The following is a 27022-nucleotide window of genomic DNA, read 5'->3' as shown; positions in this document are numbered from 1 at the left end:
CTCAACGGCATCACCAGCTTCACATGGGCTGTTCCCAAGCTTGACATTCGTTGTTTGGCAACTCTAAAGCGTCCCCGCCTCACACTTCTCCAGGCTACTCTTAACCGTAAATATAGACAGAGAAATTATAAAAAATGGCAGAAATGGAAAAAGAAGGTAGACCCCCCGAAAATAAAAGAAGCAGAAAACCGGCTCACCCAGTTAAAAGGGAAATCAACGAGGAAATGAAGGTAAGGGATCAATATTGCACCGTTTGCATGCGATTTACGCATGGAAATGGAGCGACCGTGAAAGCATGCAATGTTGATGCGCTGAGCGCTCATCCTCTTTCACATTTGTGAGTAAAAGTCATTCATTGAAGTACAATGTGTTGAATGGCCACAATCCAGATAGCTGCACAGGTTCTATTGTTTATAGATTATTTTTTTTTTTTACAAAGCTGGTCAAATGTAAGGAGACAAACTAATTCACGGCATGTATCACCTTCTCTTTCCATCCGCTGTTGACGTGTTGACTGTGGGTAAGGGTAGACTATCCATTCTGGACAATTTTGCCATTTGTGTGTTCACCCATACAGTTATATAGGAGTTAATGGAAAACCCAGTGCGTCAGTGACGGCGTCAACAGTGCCACTACTATTACTACAGCACTGCTACTATCCCACCAAAACAACACACAGCGTAGCCTACGCATTAAGAATAAATCACTGCTAGGTTACAATATGTTTTGGGTAGCACAAGTCACGAAGTGCATGTGTTGTGTTGCTACTACGCAAGCCAAAAGACGTCTGACCAGCTGTGGAATAATCAAGCGCCAGAGGCGTGTATTCCAGATGTGCGTCTACGAGACTCACGCCCGACAAGAACACATTGTTTCTCGTGCGTTGGTGATATAGCTCGCATTTTAAGACATCAATTTATTCGTCAGAATATGTATTCGTGGTCATTTAAATATATTAACAATCTACTATGGTTGGAATACCCTGTGCTTCTGCGTACAGCTTTTGCGAAAGAGTCGATCGCATTTGCAGGCATCCCAGTCGCTTTGTCTCGGGTTTCATGTGTTCGTTTGTACTCATGCGATGTTTGGGTTAAAGACATATTTGGTGAAACATAATACTCTAGGGGTTGATAATAATTTATAATATAATAACATTTAAAATAACTATTATTAATGCTCTTCTAGGACACAATAGGATATATGTTCATTTGTTCAAAAATATAGAATGGACAACGTTGGATGTTCCGTCATTCAGGCGTGCACTGGAATTCAGTGTGTGCTGAACATCCTTTTTTAAACGATTTTTCTCCAAGGATAAATTTGGAAGCATTTAAAAATCAGACCTATTTTAACTGTATGACTCCTCAATTAGACAGTGAATATCCTAAGTATCCATTGCCTGACTTTGCAGACAATCTCATGTATCAGATGTTTGGTTTAGTTCTCATTCAGGAAGCAAAATTAGTGGGATTGACAACAAAGCTTTAAATTGTGTTCATCTATTAAAAACGATCCATTGTGAAATAATGTATTGCTTTTCTCCAAATGTAAGCAAACACCTTTTTATCACTGACTACAAGTATACTGACAAAATACCTATTTGGATTCCTCTGTCAGTGGTATTGCTATTGTTGATGTATCAATCTATCACAGATGCCTTGCAGTGAACATTGTGTCTTGCACTGGCGTAGGTATGAATGCTGTCTGGACTGGGCTGGGATGTCATGAATTGCGTCCATGACATACAATTATCCAAACATGTAAAATGTAGTCAAATTATTGTTGGTGCACAGGTTTACCTGTGCTGAGCAACGGGGATAATGACGGCCATCTAAAGAATAATTGACTGTCTTTGTAAATGAATAAATTAAATAAATCAAAATACAGAAAAACCATTAGTCTGCTCCATGTTATGGAGAGCACTGAGGTTGCAGATGATAAAGAATATTGCATTTTGCATATAAAAGACTCACTGATTGATGCATATTTGTTGAATCAAAATATGAATGTTTGCACCTACAACATACACAGCTAAAACTGTGTTGTATGGAAATCCTCTCAATATCATTTAGCTTTAGGAGGTCCTCCTACAAGCAATCAGTGGCATTCATTTATTGTGTTTGATCTATTTTTACTGGATCTGTTTAGGGACCAGACAGTGTGGTTACAGCACAATGAACAGAACAGCATTTAAATGCTGATTGCAAGTTAAAACACAGTGGGACTCCCATTCCACAAGTCCTTGAAAATGCATCAAACTTAAGTTGACTTAATGCTTCACACTGGGTAAAATCATTAACAGCTACGGACAGCATATGCTTGAATAAGGATGTACAGTTTCACAACAACAATACCAGACAGTCACAGTCCAACATGGATGGGAGATTCACAATGTTATCACTAAATATTAGCTTATAATTCATAAGAATATTATTTCAATTTTATGTAGCGCCCTCTATCTGCCTGTAATGTTATGCCACTGTTGTGTTTCCCATTGTCAGTCATGGTCAAGACTGATATAGACCTGGATGTTAAGTCTGTGAGTCACTTAGTGTGAATGAGTGACATTTAATGATGCCGCAAAACTGTTGGAAGGAAGCTTTGAATACAAGATCCCTTTAACATGGGGTCTTAATGTACATCCACATACATCCATAGACCATTTCTTGGAATCCCTTACTTAGATTAGTATTACAGTTGTTTAGATTACATTACATTTAGTCATTTAGCAGACGCTCTTATACAGAGCGACTTACAGTAAGTACAGGGACATTCCCCCCGAAGCAAGTAGGGTGAAGTGCCTTGCCCAAGGACACAACGTCATTTTGCACGGCTGGGAATCGAACTGGTAACCTTTAGATTACTAGCCTGACTCCCTCACCACTCAGCCATCTGACTCCCTAAGATTAATAGTTAGGGTTAGGGCCTGAAGATGGTGAACTAGTAAACTCCATGTTTATGGAGAAGATTTACAAAGGATCCACAAGAATGTCCGAAATACATACAATAGAGAGTACTCTATCAAAGCCAAATGTAACTTCTTCTAAGATCATTGTTATACTCTAACCGTGCCGTACCCCAAGGTTTTCCCCCACAGGTCTCACACCAAGGGCTCTTTTGCAACTTTGAAAACGTTTGCTACTTTTCTTTATTTTTTTCCGCCCTTCTTTCTGAAAAAAAATCACACAATGTGCCCTTGTGAGTGATCATACCTCTGAAAAACGAAACAGGCTGACAGTGTTTCCTTCATCTTGTGCCGCTTAATGTGCGCCATGGTAAAATAAGCCACGGCAAGTAATCAAGGACAGGGGGGTGGGATAAGGGATAGGGGATAGGAGAGGCTAGAGGGTAAGAGCAGAGAGAGACTGGAATGTATACAGCAATAGGCTGGCTAAGCTGTAAAAACTGTAACCTGAGTGTCTCGGCTGGATCGGATATCAAGGAAGGTAGAGGGAAATGAAAGCGGAGCGAGAGCAGAGGAGAGAGTGAACAAGGGAATGGAAAAGTGTGGGCTGGGATAGTCTGAAGGAGGTGGGCTGTGTTAAAGGAAACTTGGCGTGCGGATTAGGGAATTTTATCACGGTGTTCTGTGACCTACTCTGGTTTCTGCCCACGTGGTGTCTGATTCCCCCTCTGACTCATACCCTGCCTGCTGTGCCACTCATCAACCTAGCTAAACATGCTGAACGCTACCATATCTCTTTAAACTTTCTTTAAACTTTTTCTGGAACTGCAGAGGGACATGGAGTCATATCATTTGCGGAGGAGTTTTGCGTTGCCATGCTTAGGGAAAGGATCTTATTTCTGCTACACAGTAATCAACAGAATGTGTCCTCTCATCCCATGAAACAATGTATGAGTATACCGAAGATAATAATTTGTGATGTTACAATCAAGGGAACTTTCTAGTCTATACATTATGCCTGAAAGTTAAGGCCTTAAGAAGGGGGTTCCTGATATCTGTCTCTAGTAATTTTGTGAGAGGAATCTTGCACTTATTTATCGTCTACTCAGGGACATAAGTGTTACAGGTGATCTGGTGAAGTCAGTAAGAGTCGTCCTCCATGATCTGCTTAGCTTGATGGACTGATTAGCCATGGGTTAAAGCCAAATGCACATCTGCAGCTCACAGTTTGCTTCCAACCCTACCTCCTCCTACCTCACCGAAGCCAAGTGTGTGTATGTGGTGTGAATGTGTGTGTGGTGTGTGTGTGTGTGTGTGTGTGAATGTGTTGCTTTCATGACCTGCCATCCAGATTGGATTGCACTCTCCTCACCACTCCCATTTTCTGGAAGTGGCAGGGTGACACAAGGGACAGGGAGAGAAGGAGAGGACAGTGAAAGAAAGAGAAAGAGAGAGGGAGAAACTTGTGACACAAAGTTGGTTGTGGCCCTTGTAGCCTTTCATTTTCTTAGAGTAATGTGATACAGTGTATATAAAGTCAAGGGCCTAGTGAATCAAACCAGCATTAGGACCGCACTTGGACCGTAGCAGTTTCTGTGACCACTACCTAATGTCTGTCCAAATGTACCATAACATATTTTACATCTGAACCGGCAATGTGGTTCACCTTCATCTGAGATTGATTGAATGGTGGCCTTAGCCTTTTTGTCATTTCTTCAAGTCCTTGACCACAGTACTACTGTAGGATTTTATATCAGACTGATCAATATTCCATTGTCATTCTTCATTTACTATGTGTCCCAATCTGGACATCATGACCATTTATGTTATTAAGCCCTGGCATGCGGCCAACTACCCAAAGCCCAGGCTAGGGCAAATAGCATATGATGTATTTGAAATGTCTATTTTTACAGTCCATGTTAAAACAAGTTTAATTGAAATTATTACTCATCTCACAAACAGATCTCCTGAGAATTCTTACTCAGAACAAGTTTCAAACAAGGCACAATTGTAAATAAACAGGTTTTTAGAATTTGATTAAATGTGAGTAAGTAGACAAAATCAGAAGGATACTGTACCTCCTTGCCTAATGCTAAGTGTATTATTAGCTGGATTAAGTAGTCAATAAAACAAACTGACATAGTCATTCAGAGTGTGGTCATGGGAATTAGAATGGTTTTAGAGATTTGTTTTGTACCTTAATATTCAGAAATAAAGGAAATCAACTTGAGAAAATGTGTTTATATTTTTGCCATGCTTACATATAGCCTGCAAGGATTTTGTTTTTTTAATGAGAAGTACATCAAGTTTTTTCCCAATTTGAGTAATACTGCCTCTGTAGAATAGAGCCCTGAATGTTCTTAAAAGTGAAGTATGCTGTCAAGTGTTGTGTCAGGGGAAATATTGCTCTGCACTTAGTTCCTTGGCTCCTTGTTGTTCCAAGCCTGGCATGGACTCATAGTGGTATGTCAGCAGCAGTTTAAGATCCTATGGAATCGTGAATAGTGCTTCTTTTCTATTGTGTTGAGTATATTTGACTGTAATGAATGAACTCAAGATGCATGTTCAAATTCCATTTGTGGGAAAATATGGAGTTATTGTAAACAGCCAGACTTGGCCTTCTAGACTTCACACTGTCTTGTTGACCTAGACGACAACATAGACTTTAGTCTCCAGTGCTCTCCGATGGACCACACAGGGCTTTTGGTTCCTACTTGATGCTGCACCTCTCTGTATCACCAACCATCTTTGGAGGAGGGGATCCCTCACCAAATTGCTTCCTTGAGGGTTTTAGGTTGGTGTAGGTGCAGTTCTATAGGCATCTGTGACATTGCTTCAAAAAAGGACTATACAAAAAAAAGTATTGTTTGGTCTGTGCTTGCCTTGGACATTATATTTATCTGGACAGGGACTGGTTTAGTAAAGCATGTGTTGGATATGTGTGGCAAATTTAAAGTGGCAAAGACATTAAAATAGGAACAGCAGTTACGCAACAAATCCAGGTGCTATTTGTGTGTCTGCAGTGTGACTCAGAGCATATGATCATTCTCCCCCATCAAATGAACTGACCTCCCTCAACCCTCAGTATCGACAAGGCAGAAGTTAATTGACAATTAAATGCCTGATGGAGTAGTGTGATTGACAGTTGTAATGCCGCAATGTAATGAAATGACTCGTGTCTCATCAGGTTGGGACTAAGCGCGCCCACCCATGGGCAGCCAAGGCGGGTGATCTCCATGGCAACCCGCCCTACTCCATGGTGAGCCCCTATTGTCCATGCGAGACTTTTTTTGTAGCCCCATAAGAGTGTCTAAAATATTTGTGTTGTAGGTATCAGATTCAAGTCTTTACATTTGAGAGGTGGGAGGCTCAAGGAAGCCTAATAATGCCCTTGTGCTACAGGAAGGTCTCTATACTGATCCTGGGCTACTTCCTGAGATAGGCTGCTTCTCCTTCTTGGGCTGGAGGCTTGACTTAGAGAGATGAGACTATTTATCTTCTTTAGACTTGACATCAAATGAAATGTGGTTCATCTTATGTGGCCTCCTCAAGTAGTTTACATACAGAATAAACATTTGAAGAAATCTGTAAGAAACTTAGCAAGTAATGTGCTATAGACTGTAACAACAGTTGGAATAAAGGACTGGTTCGCACAGGGTTTAAATCATCACTGGTTAACTTACCCGTAACCTACTGCGTCCTCGTGCAAGTAACATCATCATTATTGTCCATGAGGTGTTGTGTAAGTAACAGGTTTTATTATTAAATGAAAATGACTTCCTGTTTCTGAGATGTTGGGTATTTGAAAGACATGGTGAAAGTGTGTACAGTAGATAATGCTCATGGTACTTTGTGCGAGGTTAGAGGCATCTGTAAGACTGTTTACATAAGATTTATTTACGTAGAATTCAAGATTTAGAACCATATATGGTTTCTTTTAGAACGCTAAGAAACAGTTGAGAGGAGCAGGACCAAGAATTTCATTGTACCTGTACTTGCACTTATGAATGGCAAATAATCATGACACTTGAGGTGCTTGTAAGCATACACAGGTATGTGAGTGGGAAAATGCACCGTGAGTGTCACAGCATGCATTTACTGTTTGGGTGATGATCTCTACATGGACGCATGTATAGACAAACTGATTACATAGCGAGGTCCAGCAAAGTGTTAGCAACACTTTGCAGATAATTGCATTTCCAACTGCTAGCATTTTTTTATTTGAACAATTAGGTGCCGGGTACTTTAAGCATTCAATGTGCATGGTACCACATTCATGCATGCACAAATAACAGAGTGTTTGAATGTTTTTGATCTTTTGATGTTTTTGTTGATAATGTACTCATTTGTCCACACCAACTGATAACTACCATGGCACAACGTCTCATGAGACTCTTCCTGGATCCCTTGAACAGGCCCCATCAAAGTTGTTTATTAAGAGTTACCATAGCTCACATAGTTTTATTCTATCTACTCTCACTTCTACTGTTAGGGCTTTTTTCATCTTGTTAACCGTAGATGAGCGTCCAGTCCAATAGGTCTGATGGGCCAACTGTGTTTTGTTGCAGAGTTTTGCCGAAAACACCATGAACGAGCTGCTGGGGTGGTATGGCTACGACAAGGTGGAGCTGAGGGACTCGGATAGCCTCGACATGCGCAGCTACCCAGACGGAGAGCCTCCACAACACATCTCTGTCCTTAAAGGTGAGAATACCCCAATGACCAGTAGCTCTTAATCACATATACTATATAATAGTTAACAATATTTAACGTTACGGCTACATTAACATCTATGTAGCTACATAGCAATACCTATAGTAACAACATTGTAATTACATACTGTACGTACTGTTATGTAGTAAGCAAATAGGAATAATGATCTTGTTTTGGTACCACAACCTTCAACTGCCACTTTACAACATCTACTTACTCATTAAAGCCCTCCTCCATACTGAGCCTTCTTACAATTTTGCAGTTACCTACACCATAGCATCTCCTATGTAATTACAAAGTTTTGTAGCTTTGTTGTCACACGTCACTTACAAACTGTCCAATAAAGTACAAAAAGGGCCACAAAATCTATACATAGAACCTAATTATTATGTCAATCAGCATGATCATTTTATGTATCAATGTATTTAGGTAAGTATTTAAAGGTATCCTCAAATACAATTTAAAAATATATATATGTTGTAGTCGAAGCCATTTGTTCACAAGTTCAAATAAACAACACATTTGAAAACTCTTGCAAAGCTTTACATAAATTCCCATTGTACCACACTCTCATTTATTTCTGTTAGAAAACTCTTTGCCAAAAGTCCCAGCATCTATGGAGAGCAACCATACTTCCCCAAATCAAGCCAACAGCTCCCACTCCACGCCAACCTCCCGGAACGGAGGGACAGAGCCCTCCACCACTCCTTCCACCTCAGGGGCCAGTGTAAAGGATCATGGGAACATGCCCATAATCGTCCCCATAATCCCGCCCCCTCTGATAAAACCGCCAGCAGGTAAGACGTCTCCTCGCATGGCTGATTATGATCCTGTTGCTCAGTCTGACTCAGCATATAGTTACTGTGTTGAACAAGACAGTAGGTTTGTTTGAATGGGATTGCTGTTGATGAACATTTGTTCATTTGAGTTGATGCAAAAGCCTTTGCAGTAAGTCGTTAGGTAATTATGTTAGTTGCATTAGTCAATTGTCTTAACAGAACCAGACAGAACCTGTTGATTGAATTTAAGGGATCAAAGTGTTATGCAAGTATTCTACTGTTATCTGTCTCAACCTGATGTCCTGCATCATCAGGAAACCGGGTCTTTATGTCAAATTATTTCAATTACTTTTGCTTTTAATGTATAGCGGGGTTGGCCTTATTGGAAATATATTCAAGTACAGAAAAGTAACTTGAAAAGTAAAAATATCTTGATAATATTTCAACCGTTCAAATAACACTTTACACACCATACTATACACATTGCTTCTCTCCACCTGCTTAAGTATCAACATTACATGGTCAACAATGTACATAGACTTTAGCCAAACAAAGGGATTCATTATAAAGCATGTGTGCCATGGCTCAGGAGAGCCTAAGCACTTTCATGGCTAGAGATACCTTGGCATCACCCTAGAGGAGTCCCCACAGCCATGGGAGGGAGGGGGGACAGATGGTGCGGTTCCACACACACACACACACACGCACACACACACACACACACACACACACACACACACACACACACACACACACACACACACACAAATGCCCACAGACAAACAGACACACGCTTGTGCGCACATACATGAAGACACATATGCACACAAATGCACACATACACACAAAAAAACACCCACATTTGCATACACACATGCAAAAACACGCACACTTTTCAACTTGTCCCCTTTTTGAATAATTCATACACTCGCTAATGTAACAGAGGGTCTTTTGAGGTGCAGGTACCCTGTATGATGGAGGTATTTAATATGGAAGTTGCATAATTACCAGGATCTTTACCCCTGCAGGTGCTTCAGCCATTGCCTAGCGAGAATCTAGAAAAAAGGCCAAGGTGTCTGCACTCAAGCAACCTCAATCACTGGGCGTTTTGTAAAAAAAAAAATGCTTTTGAAATCAGAGATGTAGTTTCCATGTATTAGTGAATGACTGAATAAATTAATTCATGACTGAGAAGTTGCCGTGAGAACGCAGGTGATAAATGTTCTTTACTCCAGACTGTACGAACAGTTTGTATGGAAAAGAGGAAATAGGGCCAATTTTACAATTATTAAGAAGAGAAAAAGATTTCCGAGTTCCTCCACCTCCATCCCTACCTACCTTGAGAAAAATATTTGAAAATAGTTGCAGTCTAACATAAAGAAGCATAATGTATGCATGCTGAGTCTACAGTGCTATCTTTATGGCCTTGGGGAGTTATCTTTGAATTAGTCTTTACTTTAAAACAGATGGCTGTATAGATCCATTAAGCTTAACAAGAAGGAAAAAGCCTGTTCACAGCATGATAAAGAGGCGAGTGGAGGTGAAAGACTAATGGCTGCACAGGGTTTCACTCCTGCACACTCTTAGTCATAATGTGATAATTGGGACTTATTGGAAAAAGTTTCACAGGAAGAGATCTCAGCAAGTACAACAGCATCGGTATAAAACACAATCACAATTATGGGCAATCGTTTATAACTCATTTAAACTCAGGCTCTAAAAATGTTACGTTTCCCAAAATGTAAAATATTACATTTTGAGTTGGGGTTCCAAGTAAACTCAATAATGTTAAATCGTCATTTAGTTGCAGTATGTTTGGTGCATCTATATTTGTCTGTATCCTACAGCACTATTTCTCAGTACCAACATGGTGGCACACTCTGTTTGATTCTGCACTAACTACATCTTTTAGGTTCTAAAGTAATAATGATTGGTTAAAATGACTATGACAGCCAAAACAACAACAAGAAATTGGAGTTACCTGTATCTTCTGCCCCTAGCCCCTAGCTGTCATTTTCATGTCATGTTTTGACCATGTTGCATGCTTCATCAGATGCTCTCTCTATCTCTCTCTCTCTCTGCTTATCTTGGGGTCCCTTAGACGAGGACATGTCCAACATACAGATCATGTGTGCCTGGTGTCAGAAGGTTGGTGTGAAACGCTATTCCCTCAGCATGGGAAGCGAGTTGAAGAACTTCTGCAGTGAGAAATGCTTCGCTGCATGCCGCAGAGCCTACTTCAAGAGAAACAAGGTAAGCTTCCACACAGCCCCGATCTCTTGAGGACTTTCGCAAAAATGGTGTGCCTGCATTTTGACCCAGTTCTTTGACCTGGTCCCTCACACATCCCTCTACCACACAATGACAGGAATTCCACTCATTTAAAAAAATGGACAACTGGAAAAAGCCTTTTTGAAGCTATACAGTGTGCTTAACATAAACTAGAAATCAGTTCATCTCACATTCAGCAGTTGAACTGAGCTAGCACATTCTGAACTCAGATGACTGGGTGGAGTACTCAAGTTCCAAGTGTTGAATGTCATCAAACTGAAGGCACCTCATCCTTGTGATCTCTCATGATAAAGCAGACCGGACCATGTGACATACTGTCCCTGACCCTACTTCTTCTGACCCTCTTCCTACATTCATTATCAACAGAGGAAAACTGTTTATTCTTTCATTGTTTTATTCACACTTCAAACCCTGAAGGTTTAATATTCATCATTTACACTCCGCCACAGGCGAAGGAGGCCGAAGTCTTGTTGTAAACCTGAATCACGTGACAAGTAACTATTGGAAGATATAGAACAGGAGAAATGCTGTATCCATAACACAGGGGTTGATATAGAGTCATTTGAGTGCCTTGATTGGTCATCTATTGGTGTTCACAAGAGAGAGCAACCTTAGTGACACAGCCATAGATTGACCACTTTCTATTCCATAGAATCCTCCAGTTTCTGTATTATAGATTACCCCCGCCTACTACTTCTGTCAAACCACATTGTAAATATATTTGTACCATTAAACTGCCGCTGCTATTGTCCATATTGATACAAAATACAAAATAGCTGTATATATCTTAGTATTGAACCAATACATCTTTTTCATCCACAACCTTTTCCAACTGTCCTTAAGGAACTAGTCCATATTACTGCTTAGTAGCAAAAGTACCTGTTTGGGTGAGTAGTCAATAACATCAAGAAGCTTACAACTTAACTAACTTACCTGTCTGACTTTCAGCCTCAGGTGAGACCTTGAACACGGATTCACAACCTTTCAGAAAAAACACTGTCAAAGGGTAAAATATGAAAACAGCAGTTTGAGCATTGGTAATGCAGATTCATTAGATTCAGCATGAAGCTCTCGAGCTCCAGCCCAGATCTGCATACAGTAGGCAGCAATGATCAGTACAGACTGTCTCTCCGTTTGATCCCTGATTACTGCAGTTAAACATTCTGCTTTCTTTCTCATACCTAAGCTTGGATATGTAAGGAATTACACTGTGAGTATAATATGTTTTTACTCCTCTTCTTTGTTTGTCCTGAATTGATTTTTTTCATCCAAACATAATCACTTAATAGCACTGTTTGCGTTTTATGCGTCCGGCTGTTCCAATGGAGGTACACGTCTTATCATTTTTAATTAAAGATAGATTTTTTTTCTCTGTTCTCACTTTTCATTTTTCACAGCATGAGAATCTAGTTATGCCTTGTGTCTGCTGTGTCCCCCCCCACATTTTCTGATATCCAGGTACTGTAGCATCCCTTGTGCTAGGAAGTGACTTATCAACGACTTACATGTTGATTAATTTCAAGATGATTAATTGATCAAAGATTTTATTTTATTTTTTGCCATTGTTGATGGATCCGTATTTGCCTTTGACTGTAAAGACATTGAACTTACTATGGATTCATCTTAACTGGATTCATGTAAACTGGATGACTTACTTTATGGGGGTTCAGTTTCTTTATTGATCTTTATTGATCAAAGTACAAAAACATTATTAATCTGAACAATAACCTTGAACAGTGAAAAGTAGAGTTATCTGATTAACAGCCTATGTGCCTCATACAATAATGTCTGTTTCACCTAGAAGAGTTGAATCCTAGTTTTACATGTTTGAGGCAGAGAGGACCCAAGAAAAGGGTTCACACAGGACAGGCCTTGTCTGCTGAGGCCACATTCTATCTTCTGTCTCTCACTTGCACATTCATACAGGGCCGTTTGAGTAAGTGATACCCACATGTTTCTTTTCTCATACACCCGCAAGGTTGGCCACAACAACAAACCCTCCAGTTTTCCCAACAGAAAAAAATTTCATGACTGAAAAAGTATTGTATGTCTGTGTGCAGTCATAAAGAGTAGCCTGGACGCAGTGAGCTGGATGGGGTAAGGGGTGGGCAGAGGCTCCAGGCATCGGGTTTCGCAAAATATCTACAGCTGCCTCGTTCGCGTAACCCAATCTGCTCCTATGGCGGACACGAATGGGGGCATTGGGGAGTAGTGGAGGTCTCGCTTTCTCCCTTCTCTGTGGCACAACACCATCCAGTGTTTGAGGTATAATAACTGACATTCATACATGGAATGGCAAAGCTGAGGAAGAAGTCTTGTGCAGATCAGGTTTTGAGCTCGAGAGGAAAGCATTGGAATTGATGTCCTTAATGCTGTGATTATACATCCAAATTCACCATGTATTAACATACATGAAATAAATGTGTAATAAAATATTATAATAAACTGACACAATAAGGTTCAACATGACAACATAAATATTTGAAAAAATACATCCATTCAGACGTAGCCCCTCCCTTCAACTCCACCTGACTGCCTGTTCTTATCTGCTATATATCTGCTTAAACAAACCAACAGACACATATAATAATAATTATTATGTAATAATGTATTTATTTAGCAGACCCTTTTATCCGAAGCGATTTACAGGGGGGATTCAGACCTGCTACCTTTGTATCTGCAGTCAAATGTTCTACCACAAATGCTCAACCAACAACAGTTCTTTGCCTTTTCAAAAAAACATATTTTTCATCTTGGTTTTGTCCTCTTAATGCATGTCTCCTGGTCTAGAGAGATGCTCTGCATTTCAGGGCCCAATCTGAGGTAGTATTTTGTGCTCATTTGGACTCCACACACAGCACCCAGGGACCCTAGATTTAATTTCACATGCGTGTAACCCATGGAGCCTCTTGTAGTAGTTAGTAAGACTAGAAGACATGCATTACCACTAATAGCAAACTTTCAGTACCAGTGCCTTGTTATTCAACATTGCACTGCTTTACGTTCTGCTGTCACAGGTGATGTCTTCTGGTGACTTCACTGGAATCTCAAATCAGTCACAATGTAGGATCCTCTCACACTGCAAGTGCACACACTACAAAGACAACCACACTTCAAACACACATACACATACATACACATAAACACATGCCTACAATCACAAACGCACACCATCACCACCTTTTCCCCTTTCTCTCTCCTTCCTTCTCTCTGTCTCTCTCTCTAGCACTGTATGCAGAGTAGTCCATTGTGTTGAATTACACACCATGTGCACAGTGCTTTCCTATGTATTGTACAATACAGTATGCACTACATTCTGCACAGACATTTAGAGAGGACAAGTTAGTAAAATTCCAGCCCTTCTCTACTGCAATGTGTCTGTCTTTGTTGCACTCAGGAAACTTTGCAGGGCCCTCTGGAGAACGGAAGACTCCATCTCTGTCTTCTCCTCTGAGGGCCCTTCAGGCAAGAGGGGCCAGGGAGCCTCTTTACATCAGCCAGAAATGTCACACACCTTGAACACACTCACATCCTTACACACATCTTTGTGGTTGCCTGCACTGCTCTAACATGCGCTGCCATTTTTTTGGTTGCATTGGGTTGAAGTGTAATAGACACATGCTTAATAAAACAAAAGACAGAGTCAATAGTGTGTGCGTGTGTGCATGTGTGTGTATGCTGCCTGTCTTCATTGTGATTCAGAGAGCCCTCAGGTCTGCTCCACACAGCTGCAGGGCACAGTGTGAATGGTGATTATCTCATAGCTGCTAGCAATTAAAACTAAAACAACAGACTGAAAAAAGTTTGAGAGTTGAGGGAGTGAAGAATCTGGAGTTGAAACTTTAAATAGATACGCACTTTAAGATGAGGCTACACCTGGAAAAAAAAACTTTGTGGACATTGGCTCCGGCAAATGGGAAGTGGATGCATTCTCAGGATACGGTGTGCATGTGTTCAGCTGGAACGTCTCGAGTGTCTTTGTTGCTGTTCCAGTCGTTAGGGAACGTGTGCAGCTCTGAGGGTATACCCGCTGCAGTTGTCCACTGGGGAAACACACCTCTCCTGGCAGGTGATTGGCTTACACACACACTTACACACGCGCACACACACACCTGGGAAGGCACACATGCCCAGATGGAGATGAACACGGGGACAGCTGGTGAACCAGCCTCTCTGGGCTTTGGAGTCACTAGCTTGTTCGCTACCCATTGGTGAGACCCTGAGATGATGTTTAAACAGTGGATTATTAGACGGACAGTAGTAATGAATAGAAACGTCCTGGCACAAGGTTATGCTACTGTAGCCACAAGCAACTGCATCTCTTTTTTGGATAAATGTCGATAGATTCAAAACAATTGCCCCAGGATGTGGTATAGTATTGGTTCATTTAACAAAATCAGTTGTTTCCTAAGACTGTTAGGGTGTAGGGAAGTGTTAGTGAGGCTGTGCTTTTCCATTCTCAGCTCATAGAAGTTGATGGAAATCCAGTCACCCAAAAAATTAAAGATTCTAGAATAATGACCTATGAGTATCAAAACCTTGCTAGAATTCTGAGGTGGCCTTGATGTTTTTTTGTAAAATAACTATTTTGCAAGGTAGTTTGACTAGGTTTGAGGCTTGGCAAAGGAATAAAACTTGCTTAAAAAAAGAATGTTAATTGTCTGATTTGTCTGTAGGTATCCTGTTTTGCATAGTTCTAATCGACCGCACTCCAGTCTGACACAGTATTTAGCTGGGAGTGTAGGAGAGAATCTGTGCTTGGATTGAATGACTGTACTTGCGCCCAAAGCTTTGTGTCTGGCTCTTGCTCTGTATCTGCCTCACTCTGGGTGTGTCTGTGTGTATGCGTGTGTGCATGTTTGTATGCCTGTGTGGATGTGTGGATGTATTGTATGCATGTGTGGATGTGTCTGTGTGGATGTGTGTATGCCTTTATGTGAGTGTGTGTGCGTGTGTGTGTGTGTGTGCGGTGGGGGGGGAGTACCCCTCATACTTTCTTCACAGTGCCAACCCCTCATTAGCACTATATGTAAATGAACTGGCACCGGGCCAGAGGGTCACAGCACAAAATGGAGCCCAGATAATGACACAATGACACATCTGTGGCTGTGTGTCTGTGTCCGTATTTGTTTTTTTTAAGAAAAGTTAAAAACGTGCTTGCAAAGATTCAACATGTGATTTAATGAAGTGGTCCTTCAATTATTCTCTTCTTATTAGTATTTTTTGATCAATATTTTTTAAAAGTTATAAATTATGCTATAGTTGATTCAATATTGCATTGCGGGTTAAATAATGAAACTATTGTTGACTTAATGTGATTTTTTTTCTATTGTTTCTCTGTATAATGGTAATCTATTGAAAATAATTAAATGATTAAATAATCAATTAAAACAACATTAATAGTCATTCACACAAGCACACACACACGCATGCACACGCACACACACACACACACAACTACAGGGCTGTCTTACGAGGAAATCCCTGGACTCCACAACAATGCATGCTCACCAAATCACTATGAATATTCTTTCCCACCTGTCAGTGTCTTTCCATTTATCAGTTTGTTGTTGTTTACCCTCTTTATGTTCACCTGTTTATTTTGTCCGTTCGTAAAAAGAGGCCGTTATTTCTCCCCTCAGGCGAGAGATGAAGACGGCCTTGGTGAGAAATTACCCCAGCACAGCTATGCTAAGGATACGCCCAGGCTTGTCTTCAAGACAAACAGCGATGTTCTTGTAAGGACTAAAACATTTAACCACCAGATAGAGTTTAAGTTTGATGGCTACTGTTCTAGATTTTCATTTTGTCTTGTTGAATGTGCTAAATAATGTATTAATTTGAAATATGTTGTTTGTAAAAAAAAATGTTTACTCAAGTCTACTCAACTACAGTTAGAGGGTCACACACACATTTTTTCCATTCAAATAGCTTTTTCTCATTTCCATTCAACATTATGTGACATTGGGATTTTAACTTCTGACTTTCAATCCAAGAATTGAAGTTTACATGCATTTCATCATGTTTTTTTTCCAATATTTTTCTCTTTCAACTCAGTTTCTGTTTCAATTACTGAAATGACAACAAATCACTTCACAGGCTATGATATTGTCAAGATTAGAATTGTTGGAAATAGTAATAAACTGTTAGCTTATTATTAACTTAACTAGCTGTTAACATTATCTAAACTTTAAAGTAAAATCTACCTGAATTTACCAACATACATTCCCCCCAAAATGACTCCCATAATCTCAGATTCCAGTAATAGCTGTAGTTATTAACAGTGTCATGTGGAAGTATGTGTGTGTGTGTGTAAGTGCGTGTGCATGTGTGTGTTTTCTGTTAACGTATTATAATGATGTTGACTAATGAACCTTTTTTTTATGTGTTGAGTATGCATTTAACTCATGCTTTCGACCGTTGTGACTTTCCGCGCAGTAGTGATCTGTATAGTCATAGCAGTGGGGCCACATTAGCAACCGTAACTCATAAGCCCGACCAATGAGATATCAGATTAAACTTCTGCAGTATATATCAATGACCAGTGATATATACTCACTGCTATTTGACCACTTGAGATTTATTGAAAATATGGGCATTCAATCAGTTAGCTATCCATTTATATATAATTATTTGATGTAGGTGTAAACTTAAAATGTTCCTGTAAGTATGAGTCAAGCCCAGATGGAGTATACAGGAAGATGTTATCGGTCATGTTTAAGGGTCAGAAGAAGATCGGGGAACAGAGCAGAAAAGGACCATAGATATTCTTTGCGCTTGCTAGGAAGCAAGCTAATTGCGGCAAAGTGAATAGATAAACCGCACCAGAGCAACCGTTGGTTTGGTGGCCATGGTTGAAATAAATGACCATAATTACATTCAACCGCAAACATCTGTGTGCAAGTGAAAGAGAGAGAGGGAGAGGGAGAGAGAAAGAGAAAAAAACAACTCCATTAGGGTAATGCACAGTGAAATTTCACTCGCAGTGCAGAAAGTCGTTAAGTGCTCCCCATCTGTCTTTTTGAGTTCAAGAATTTTTTTACACATTTATTATTTAAAATATCCTGGGTCTGCCATCATCAAGCTCAACTCACAGAACACCTTTTGATTCCTATTCAGCCATGGCTCATTGAATTTCACAAGATTAAGCAGGCAGTTAAAAAGAGATGATGGCTGATGGGGACAGGGGATGGTGACTGCAGTATGGATCTCTCACCTGAATAGCCACCATCACAGCACACCAAGCTGCTGCATGGGCACTTTCCCTCCCAAAACAATGTTGCGTGTCAATTCCACCAGTAGTGTTGGTCTTGATGCATTATGAAACCCTTGGCAATTTGTGGATTTTGAAGTAACAGTTTTTCACATTTTGAAAATGCCTGTTGTTTCAATTTTTCAAATGTAATACACTTTCAAAATAGTCATCGGTCTGGGAACTGTGTTTTTGTTCTTAAGAAGTCCGAATTGTTTCTCTAAGAATCAAAGTTGAGCTTTGTAAAGTCAATAGGGTATTTGTAAGGGGCAAGGGGACTTTTAAATATACTTTTTGAAGAATCTCTACCATATCTACAGATGTGTAGGTGTCAGTGTGCGAGACGACTATGTCTGTAATCCAAACCTAGTTCTTCTCTAGCACCTTATTAGCATTCTGCTTGTGGGACTAAGGGTCTGTTTGATAGATGGATGTCGTTGAGGATTCTGACAACTGATTAATGCCTTAATTATCTCCAGTGAGTTTCTTCCACCTCCCCCTTGGGCTGACAGAGTGAGCTGTGTGTGGCCTGATGAGTATCGGTCCATGTTAAGGACTCACCTATCGCTATCTATGCACTAGAGATACATTTATCGTCGTCGGTGCTCAATTTTTGAACTAAAAGTCATTTTAATGAGTTTTAGTGACTAGGCATTTTGGAGGTCCAACTAATGATATGCAGTTTACTGCAGACTTTGATTTTGGAAAACAGTCCGCAGTATCAGGAGCTTCCCAGACGGAGTCATTTCCCAGTGGGGACTGTGTGCCTCTGTGTCTACAGTATCTAAAACTGTTCAATCCAGGGGCGTAGCCAGAATTTCTATGTAAAAAAAATAATATATATATATATACTTCAACAATTTTCTCAGAAATCTGGAGGGCCGGACATGTACCCCTTGTGGCTACTCTACTGGTTAAATCCATATGCATTTTGTTAAACAAACACTTTCTTCATCAGATTATGACTTGAAGGGAGAAATTCTGATGAAGAACAAGGGACTTTTAGTGAATTTCCTATTATTTGTCGGTTGATGCACTTTGAGAAGTCTTTCAAACCTGATCACATGGTACTGTTAAGCACTATATAAAGAAATCAATCCTAAGATTAACAGTGGTAAATCTTAAGATTAAAGCTGCAATAGATAAAAGTATCAAATTAATTAAAGTATGAGACACAGCGCCCTCAATTCTCATCTACATTTTGGCACTTTTGAGTTAGATTGACAGTGGTGTCACAAAATAAGCCAAGTAGGAAGTCCTGCCTCACCAAAGGCGATTGGCTGGAACAGGACTGTTGGAACATAATTGGCTGGAATATGGCAGGCCGCTCCAAAATTAGACATTTACATTCCACTGGCACGTAGCTGTCTGTGTTGCTAAACAACTCTCAGAGGGCCTCATTAGCTTACACAACATGTTGCATAGGAGGTTTCACCCCCTAGTGTTGGACAGTGTACTAGCCTGCCCAGTTCACACTCAGAACAACTACAGCAGCTGCCATGCATAGTACTATCTTACAGGGAAAACCTCTTACTTGTGGCTTCATCTATTTAATCTGCCTGGTCCGACATCACATTTCAATCAATGACTAACTCTGCATACGGAGGTGGGAAGTGTAAATGGAAATTCTTTGTTTGAACGGAAAAAAACATTTGAAAGCTGCAATACAGGTATTCTTTTAGTTTCAAAGTCACTTGAAGTGCCTCGTTTTGTTTCAATGACTACTTTTCATGAAGTTTACATACTGCAACTATGATGCAATGATTCAATTTGTCTTCACATGCACTCATGGACACATGCAAACATTTTTTTTTTTTTACACAGATAGACTACCTACGATAGTGTCTTTAGAAGGACCTACTGTACTAAGAACTTATCAAGTTGACACTGTGTGAAAAAATAATGTTTAAGGTTGGTGCATTCTGGGTAGCATATAAGATTAGCTGATGTGTTGTGTTGTGTGTGTTTTGTGTTCCAGGTGTGTGACTGGTGCAAGCACATCCGCCACACTAAGGAATACCTGGACTTTGGTGCTGGTGAGCGAAGACTGCAGTTTTGCAGTGCCAAATGCCTGAACCAGTACAAGATGGACATATTTTACAAGGAGACCCAAGCAGCACTCCCAGGGGGTTTGTGTAACCCCGGGCACGGTCTGGGGGAGAGCAAGATAGAGGGTGGCACTGGAGTGCAGCTCCTCACACCGGAATCCTGGGGCACCCCCTTGACGGACCTGCGGCATAAGGCCCCATCTCCTGGGGGGGGCACCTCGTCCATGCTGGCCCCCTCCAGCTCCAGCGCCGCCTCACCCTCTGAAAGTGGCGCAGTCTGTTCCCCCTCCTCGGCCAAAAACCCGACACCTCGACCCCACGAGAGCCCCACTTTGCCCCCACCACCGGTCCCCACCCTGCACCCCGCCATGGGTGTACCCCCAGGCAGCCCCCCCATGGTGATGACTCCCCGGGGGCCGGTACCGCTGCCGTTGTTCATGGAGCACCAGATGATGCAGCACATGCGCCCACCTTTCCTTCGCCCGCCCCACACCACAGGCCCAAACAGTCCCCTGTCCAACCCCATGATCCCTGGCATTGGGCCCCCTCAGCCAATGCCACCCAGGACCCTTGGCCCTCCATCCAGCTCTATGCACCGCCCCTTACTCTCTCCACATCTTCACCCCTCCTCCAATGCCAACATGGCGGGGATGCCCCCTCACCCAGGTCTCCACATGCCTGGCTACCCCCCATTCCCCCCCATCAACATGATGAACGGGCACATCCCTATGCCCCCAATGATGAACTTTGGCATGCCATCCCTCGCCCCCTTGGTGCCCCCACCCACTCTGTTAGTCCCTTACCCTGTCATTGTCCCCTTACCTGTCCCAATCCCCATCCCGGTGCCTATTCCATATAACCCCAAGACCTCCAGGGACCACCCACACAGCAATGACCCCATTCCCAGCGCCTCGGAGGAATCTACTGAGCCCCCGGAAACACAAACCTTTTCCCCTAGTTCGTCTGGAGGGGATGGAGACAGGAAGGGGGGGTCGTCCAGCTCCGGAGGGCCGCTTTCACCTGAATTCTCCAGCTATACCCCCGGCCATTTTGGTTCGGAGAGGAGTAGGACTTCCCTTGTGGACTTGACTGTGAAGGCCGAGGAGAGTTCGGGGAGCAGCCCTAACTCAGGCCTCTCCAGCGCCCCCTCTCTGACGGAGGGTGTGATTGACCTGACTCTAGGCCGGCGCTCACGGGGGCAGCAGGTCATCCAGAGGGTAACGCCCAGCGTCCAGGTGAAAGTGGAACCAGAACAGGATTTGAGCCCTTCTCCCACCAGGCCAGCACCCCTGCATGCCCCTGGGCTGGGGAGGGACAGCAGCCTGCCCGAGGATTTTGTGGACGAGGAGGAGGCAAGGAAGGCTGCTGGTGGCCCGCTAGACTCAGCCTCTCCTCCTAGTGGCAACATGTCTCTCTGCAGCACAGAGCCCTCTTTGCTCCAGCCAGAGCCATACCCCTACCAGCTCCCTCCACCCAGCAACGCCACACGGACCGATCTCAGCGCCGCAACCTCCTGTAATGTCCTAGTCAACGGCACCGTCCGGAGCACTCTCCTCACACCTACCTCGGAGCAGTGCCTGGACCGCAGAGGAGGAGAGGGCGGACCAGTCAACATGGAGCTGGAGCGGGAGGCGCTGAAGGAGAACAGCTGCTCAGTAGCAGAGTGGGACACAGGTAAGCGGGTCTCATGTGAGGAGGCGGGGGGCACTGGGGAAGGCAAACCGGATCCCGACGGCAGTCTCGAGGACGAGGAACACGCCTATGCACTGCCCCTGGTGCCCAAGGCTGGCTCTGAAGTCATCCAGCCTGTGCCAAAGCCCTGCTCCGACAAGACGGCCATCTTGTCCTGTGGCATCAGTGCACCGCTGGCTGCCGGGAGTCCAGAGCTGGAGCCACCGCTAAAGAGGAGGTGCCTACGAATTCGCAATCAGAACAAATGAGGCGGAAAAGGTTGGTCTTAAAGCGTCCCCTATCGACGGCCCAGAGAGCCCCCTCCCTCTCCCTGTCTGTCATGATCTGCCTTCTCCCAGTTTTCCCACTCCTTAGCACTAAGAGGCCGCATGACTGTCCGCCGTTCTGTGAAGTTACATAAGAGGTTATACGTGGAAGTTCAGTGAATGTGCCTCAAACAAGGGCACTTACATCCCTTTTCAAAATTACAGTACAGTTACTGTTATCTATTGGGATGCAATTACCATTAACTAGGAGAGTACAGCATGAAATAAACCACAGGGTTGATGTTGCCTAAAACACCTGAATCTTCAATGTTTTCAGCTGATAAGTTACTATTTGTTTGTTTTTTAAAGCTAAATATATATTTCTGAACATAAAACTAAATATTTATTTTGAATATTCCTCGTCCAGGGATGTCAGACATTCAGATCTTGTAAAGGATCATTCCTGCTTTCAATTCTGTTTAATTGCTTTTCTTAGAAAAATGAGGCTGTAGTTGATATTTTATTTTGGCAACCGGAAATATGGTTGTGTATGTGATTCCCCCATGCAACATAATTTCTTATTGTAGATTATATCTTTTGTTTCGTATTCTAGTCCAGATAAATGGCAGCTCTCCATCAGAGTGAGAACAGCGGAATACTGCACTGTGGACGACATGAACCCTCGACAAAGCCGCCTTCCCAACACCACCTTCCCAACACCACCTCCCCGACACCATCTCCCCAACACCACCGTTCCACCCCTCCAACCCCGACAGTCCAGCCTACCAGCATTTCAGCCTTGTTACCTGATGGGAATTCAGCCAGGCAGATTACCAATCCCACAGGCCAACTAGTCACCCTAAAGGGACATGGAGGCCTTTGACCCGGATCAGAAACCATTTTCTCCTTTTGTTTCCTCTCAGATAATGCTCAGCCCACACTGCCCCTATAAATAAGCCTGTTCCATCTTTTCTCATTCTTTTATCGTTTAATCATGTTTCTGCTATGAGACTCTTCAGAAACAGTGATTGAACAGTAGCATACCAGCAATTCTATGGGTGACCTGGAGGGGAGCACTCCTGCATTGGAATGACCTCGAAGCACCTGAAATAGATATAGGAGTTAATGTTGTTTGCTCAACAATGTTATTTTCCATTCCTTTTATTACTAAGCCCTTTTAACTCAGTGAAACATTTAGGCATGCAAATAATGTTGAGACGGTGAAATGAATATAAACTCATATATGACTGTGATTAACGTTAATATGAATGTTTCCCAATAAGCCCTTTAGAAAAATATAAATAAATAATTGATGAATAAATCCATCTGGCATTTTCTCAGTTGGTGTGCAAGGGTTTATTCAGAGACATTATGAGTTAATATTGATTATACGTTGCTTGGATTATTTGCACAAAACGTGTCTCATATGAAAAGGCTTTTCAGTCAAATGACGTGAAGCACTCCTCACCCAACCTTCACCCCAATTTCCACAACTAGCACAAACTCTCATCCCAACCCATATCCAACCAAATACAGTTTCCCATCCAATCGTTCTTTCAGTCAGCAATGTCTGCTGGCTGTACTTGGATATAGCAACCAAACTAGGACACACCTTGGAAGGCAACAATCAACAGGAATTGTTTTGCTGAGTCGTGACTGTTGAGGAGAATCGATGATGAGACGTGATGGCTCTCGTAGATCCCATGAGCATCTCCAGCAACATGCACTCTCCACTGGAGTGAGGCCCCCGTGAGTCTGAAACTATTTCATGTCAGTGGTCTTTGTGTAGCGAAAAGACAAGCATTTGCAATAAAATTGCAGATTTGATGACAACAGGGTAGAAAAACTCACCAGCAAATGACGGTGGGTAGATGTTGAGTTTGTGCAATTTTAGAAATTGAATCATGGAGGAAACTGCTTATCTGCACCTCCACTGCATGGACACCTAAAGTATATAGGATGTGGTCACACAGTACTTTACAGCTCAATTGTAATTGTGATAATCACTGATATAGATATATATATATATACATTTGTCAAGCTGTATGGCATCTGTGTGTCTGATAACTAAGGGTTATGAGTCTATCCAAATCTTTGTCCAGATGGCCGCTACTTATCGCAAAGCATCTTGAAATAAGTCTCTGCCATCCCCCTGTTAAGGAGCGGTTTGCGTTTGTAATAACTGAGAGTCCATGAAAAGGATGGAAGAAGTCAAAGTGTAGATATTACTCCCATCAGAGTATCCATCTTTTCTACATTGTGATTTTAAGAAGTGTCTTGATATACATTGCGAGTATTTCTTCGTTGACTGAGTGCAAGGGAGGTAACATGCTGAATTACAATCACACCATTGTTAAGCAATGAGGGAACCCAGTATGTAGAGAATTACTTCCCATCGGCTCCTTCTGGTTTTCTATTGTCTTTTTGCAATGTTAAACTACTGAAAACACCTGCATCGGCTACCTGTCCGGCCCAACTGTCTTCAAATTGAAAAGGAATAAGAATCAAAAGTTTGAAACGTTTTACCAGTCTAAACCAAAACTCCAGATGTTGTTTGCCAGTGTTGAGTTATGTCATTACATGTTTACCATTTATTTATTAACAATGTGTCAAATGTTGTGTCAAACCTGTTCCATTAATGCGAAGGTGCCAGGCTCTATTCCATTTCGGTCCACATAACCATTTGTAGTCCTGTAGGTTCTGATAACTATACAAGGCAGTCGACTATGTAGTTAGCGGCATGTACAGAATGGAATGAGGCCTTTATTGGGTTGGTATGTTTTCAGACTACCATATGGGAGGTCGACATGCATGACAGCAGATCATAATATATCAAATGCCAAATACCTTACAGAATCTTAAATCCAGCAAAAAAAAATGAAGTGGCTTGTTCTCAGTGCGAAGCATACATTGGATTTAAAATCTGCACCAATGACAAAAAAAAAGAAGCAAATTATGGACTGATTCCACCAAATAGTTTTCAGATTTCTTATATTAGCCCACAGGCTCACAAATCCATATTTTTGGCAGATTGATGAAATGTTCCAAACGTGGGCTCCCTCACCCATAGTTCTATATCTCTGGCCAGTCATCTCCTCTGATGACAATAGGTTTATCTAGTCTCAACGTGTGCCAGCCAGTGGGAATCAGAGACTGCAGGTCAGATTGGAGACTGTTGACTCTGAGTAAGCTCTGCAACACAATCTGCTGGGTGTTGATAGTCAGGCATTTAGGCTCCGCTTGCCCTGTGCCAAGACTGGGATTTTGTGTCACTGTAGTCATTGCCTTGAATTTCCCCGCTTTCTTCGTTCAATCCATGTCGGATATTTCTGTAGGTCTACCCAAGCCTTCGGCATGAGAGAGGTCTAAGATGTGTGTATGTATGCGTGTGTGTCCATCTGTCTCTCCTCTCTGTTCATAATAGCCCACCACACACACACACACTTACTAGGATGATAGCTGAAGGTGACAACAAAAGGTACAGTCGTTTCTGAGAGAAACTGAATAAATTCCATTTCCTCACAATTTTTGCTTGACCTCGGCCATGTAACTGCAGAGCAGGAGACAAGGACAGATATAGCCTTGAAACTGGAAACTAGCAGTGTCTGCGGTTCCTGCCAGATGTGGGAGACGCTTGAAACTGAGACAATGAAACAGGTCGTCTGTCTCATAGAAAGTGTGTGTGTTTGTGTGTGTGTGTGTGCGCGTCTGTCCTTGTTAAGCTGAGGCAGGAGCACTGATAGGAATGCATATAGAATCACACACATTTTCCAGGTGCTTTGAGACTGACTTAAACATTTGTCACGTACTCATTAAAGGTATCCCATTATTATACAATCAGTATAGAACTGGCATGAAATAAGTCAATTTAGGGTGAACATAGTTGCCATCTTGTTTACCTCTTTATGACACTCCTTTTCATGATAATATGTTGGTACTTTAGCGAAGAGGAGTTTAACTACAGATTCAGACAGGACAGAATACTACGGCTTTGATTCACTTTATTTGTATGTAAGATAATCAGTGCAATGTAGTTGTGATATGGCTGTAGTAATTAATACAGTCACTGCTGCTGTTTACTCAGTCCACGTGGGAGTGCTTCTAAACAATTGAGAGATTTGTCACCTAGCACACTGATGCTACCGACAAACATACACACACACTCACACTTAGCATTACCTTCACAGAAGTTGCTCCCTTTGTATCATTTGTCTTTCAAGCTGTTTATGTATTGCTCTGCCGTGTTCAGTTATTTGAGACACATTCATTTGAAGATGATTTTTAAAAATATATATTTGAGATAATCTCGTTTGTCTTTTTTGTGGCAGAACGATTGGAAAAAGATTTGAGAGTAGCAAACGTACTGTTTGAAAAAATTTCCAACACTAGTCAAAAGAAGTGATGGTGGCTTGGTCAACAGCCTGAAATATGCAATGACAACTTCCTATACAAAATCTAGAGAGAGCAGAATACCTATCGTACGAAAACAACAACATGAAACATTTCATGTGACTTTTCAAACGTAGACAGAAAAGCTGCCTTAACTCTTGCTTGTGTACTCTACAGTGCAGATGACAATGCTTGCTTGTAAAAATGACCCCCTCACTTTGTATAAAACCAAATGGACAAAAAAAATAACTTTGTTATCTTGCTAGTATTGATGTATAGATGATCCGCCTTTCTGTAACTTGTATGAACCCTCACATTTTGCTAAAAAGAAAAACTCCCTCAGCAACCCCGACTCCTATGTCTCAGACATCCAGATCATCCTACGTTTTACCTTGTGACGGTTTATCAATCTTTTTGTGTACATTTTATAGTATTATTTATTGTTGACAAGTCTTTGCATTTGCAAATAAAAAAATGTGTTGGACTAGGCATTTTGTTCAAATGTAAATGCTTGGTTTAAGAGTGAAAAGCTTCTTTTATATTGAAAAGTGAAGAAAATTGTCAGGAGAGGAGAGAATCATTGTCTTTTTATTATGAAGTTGTATCTATAACATGTTGCCAAGATTGCTTTGAAAGAAATAATTTTGTGTTGTAACAGTATTTGTTTTACCCAGTGAATTGCTTATGGAGACTAATAAATAGCGGCA

General features: G+C 41.7%; 1 protein-coding gene across 1 annotated transcript; it reads left to right on the top strand.

The window, feature by feature from the left end:
• The first annotated feature begins 112 nt into the window (after positions 1-112).
• sobpa (sine oculis binding protein homolog (Drosophila) a) lies at positions 113-27022 on the top strand. The gene is made up of 8 exons (XM_067243692.1): positions 113-230; positions 6093-6164; positions 7474-7609; positions 8206-8415; positions 10499-10650; positions 16332-16427; positions 19920-21939; positions 22540-27022. The coding sequence occupies exons 1-7, from the start codon at positions 135-137 to the stop codon at positions 21927-21929; spliced, it is 2772 nt and encodes a 923-aa protein (XP_067099793.1). The 5' UTR covers positions 113-134; the 3' UTR covers positions 21930-21939; positions 22540-27022.

This window comes from Osmerus mordax, chromosome 9, assembly GCF_038355195.1.
Source record: "Osmerus mordax isolate fOsmMor3 chromosome 9, fOsmMor3.pri, whole genome shotgun sequence".
Classification (NCBI taxonomy): domain Eukaryota; kingdom Metazoa; phylum Chordata; class Actinopteri; order Osmeriformes; family Osmeridae; genus Osmerus; species Osmerus mordax.
The sequence above is the reverse complement of the archived record's forward strand: the minus strand, read 5'-3'. Positions and strand labels throughout refer to the sequence as shown.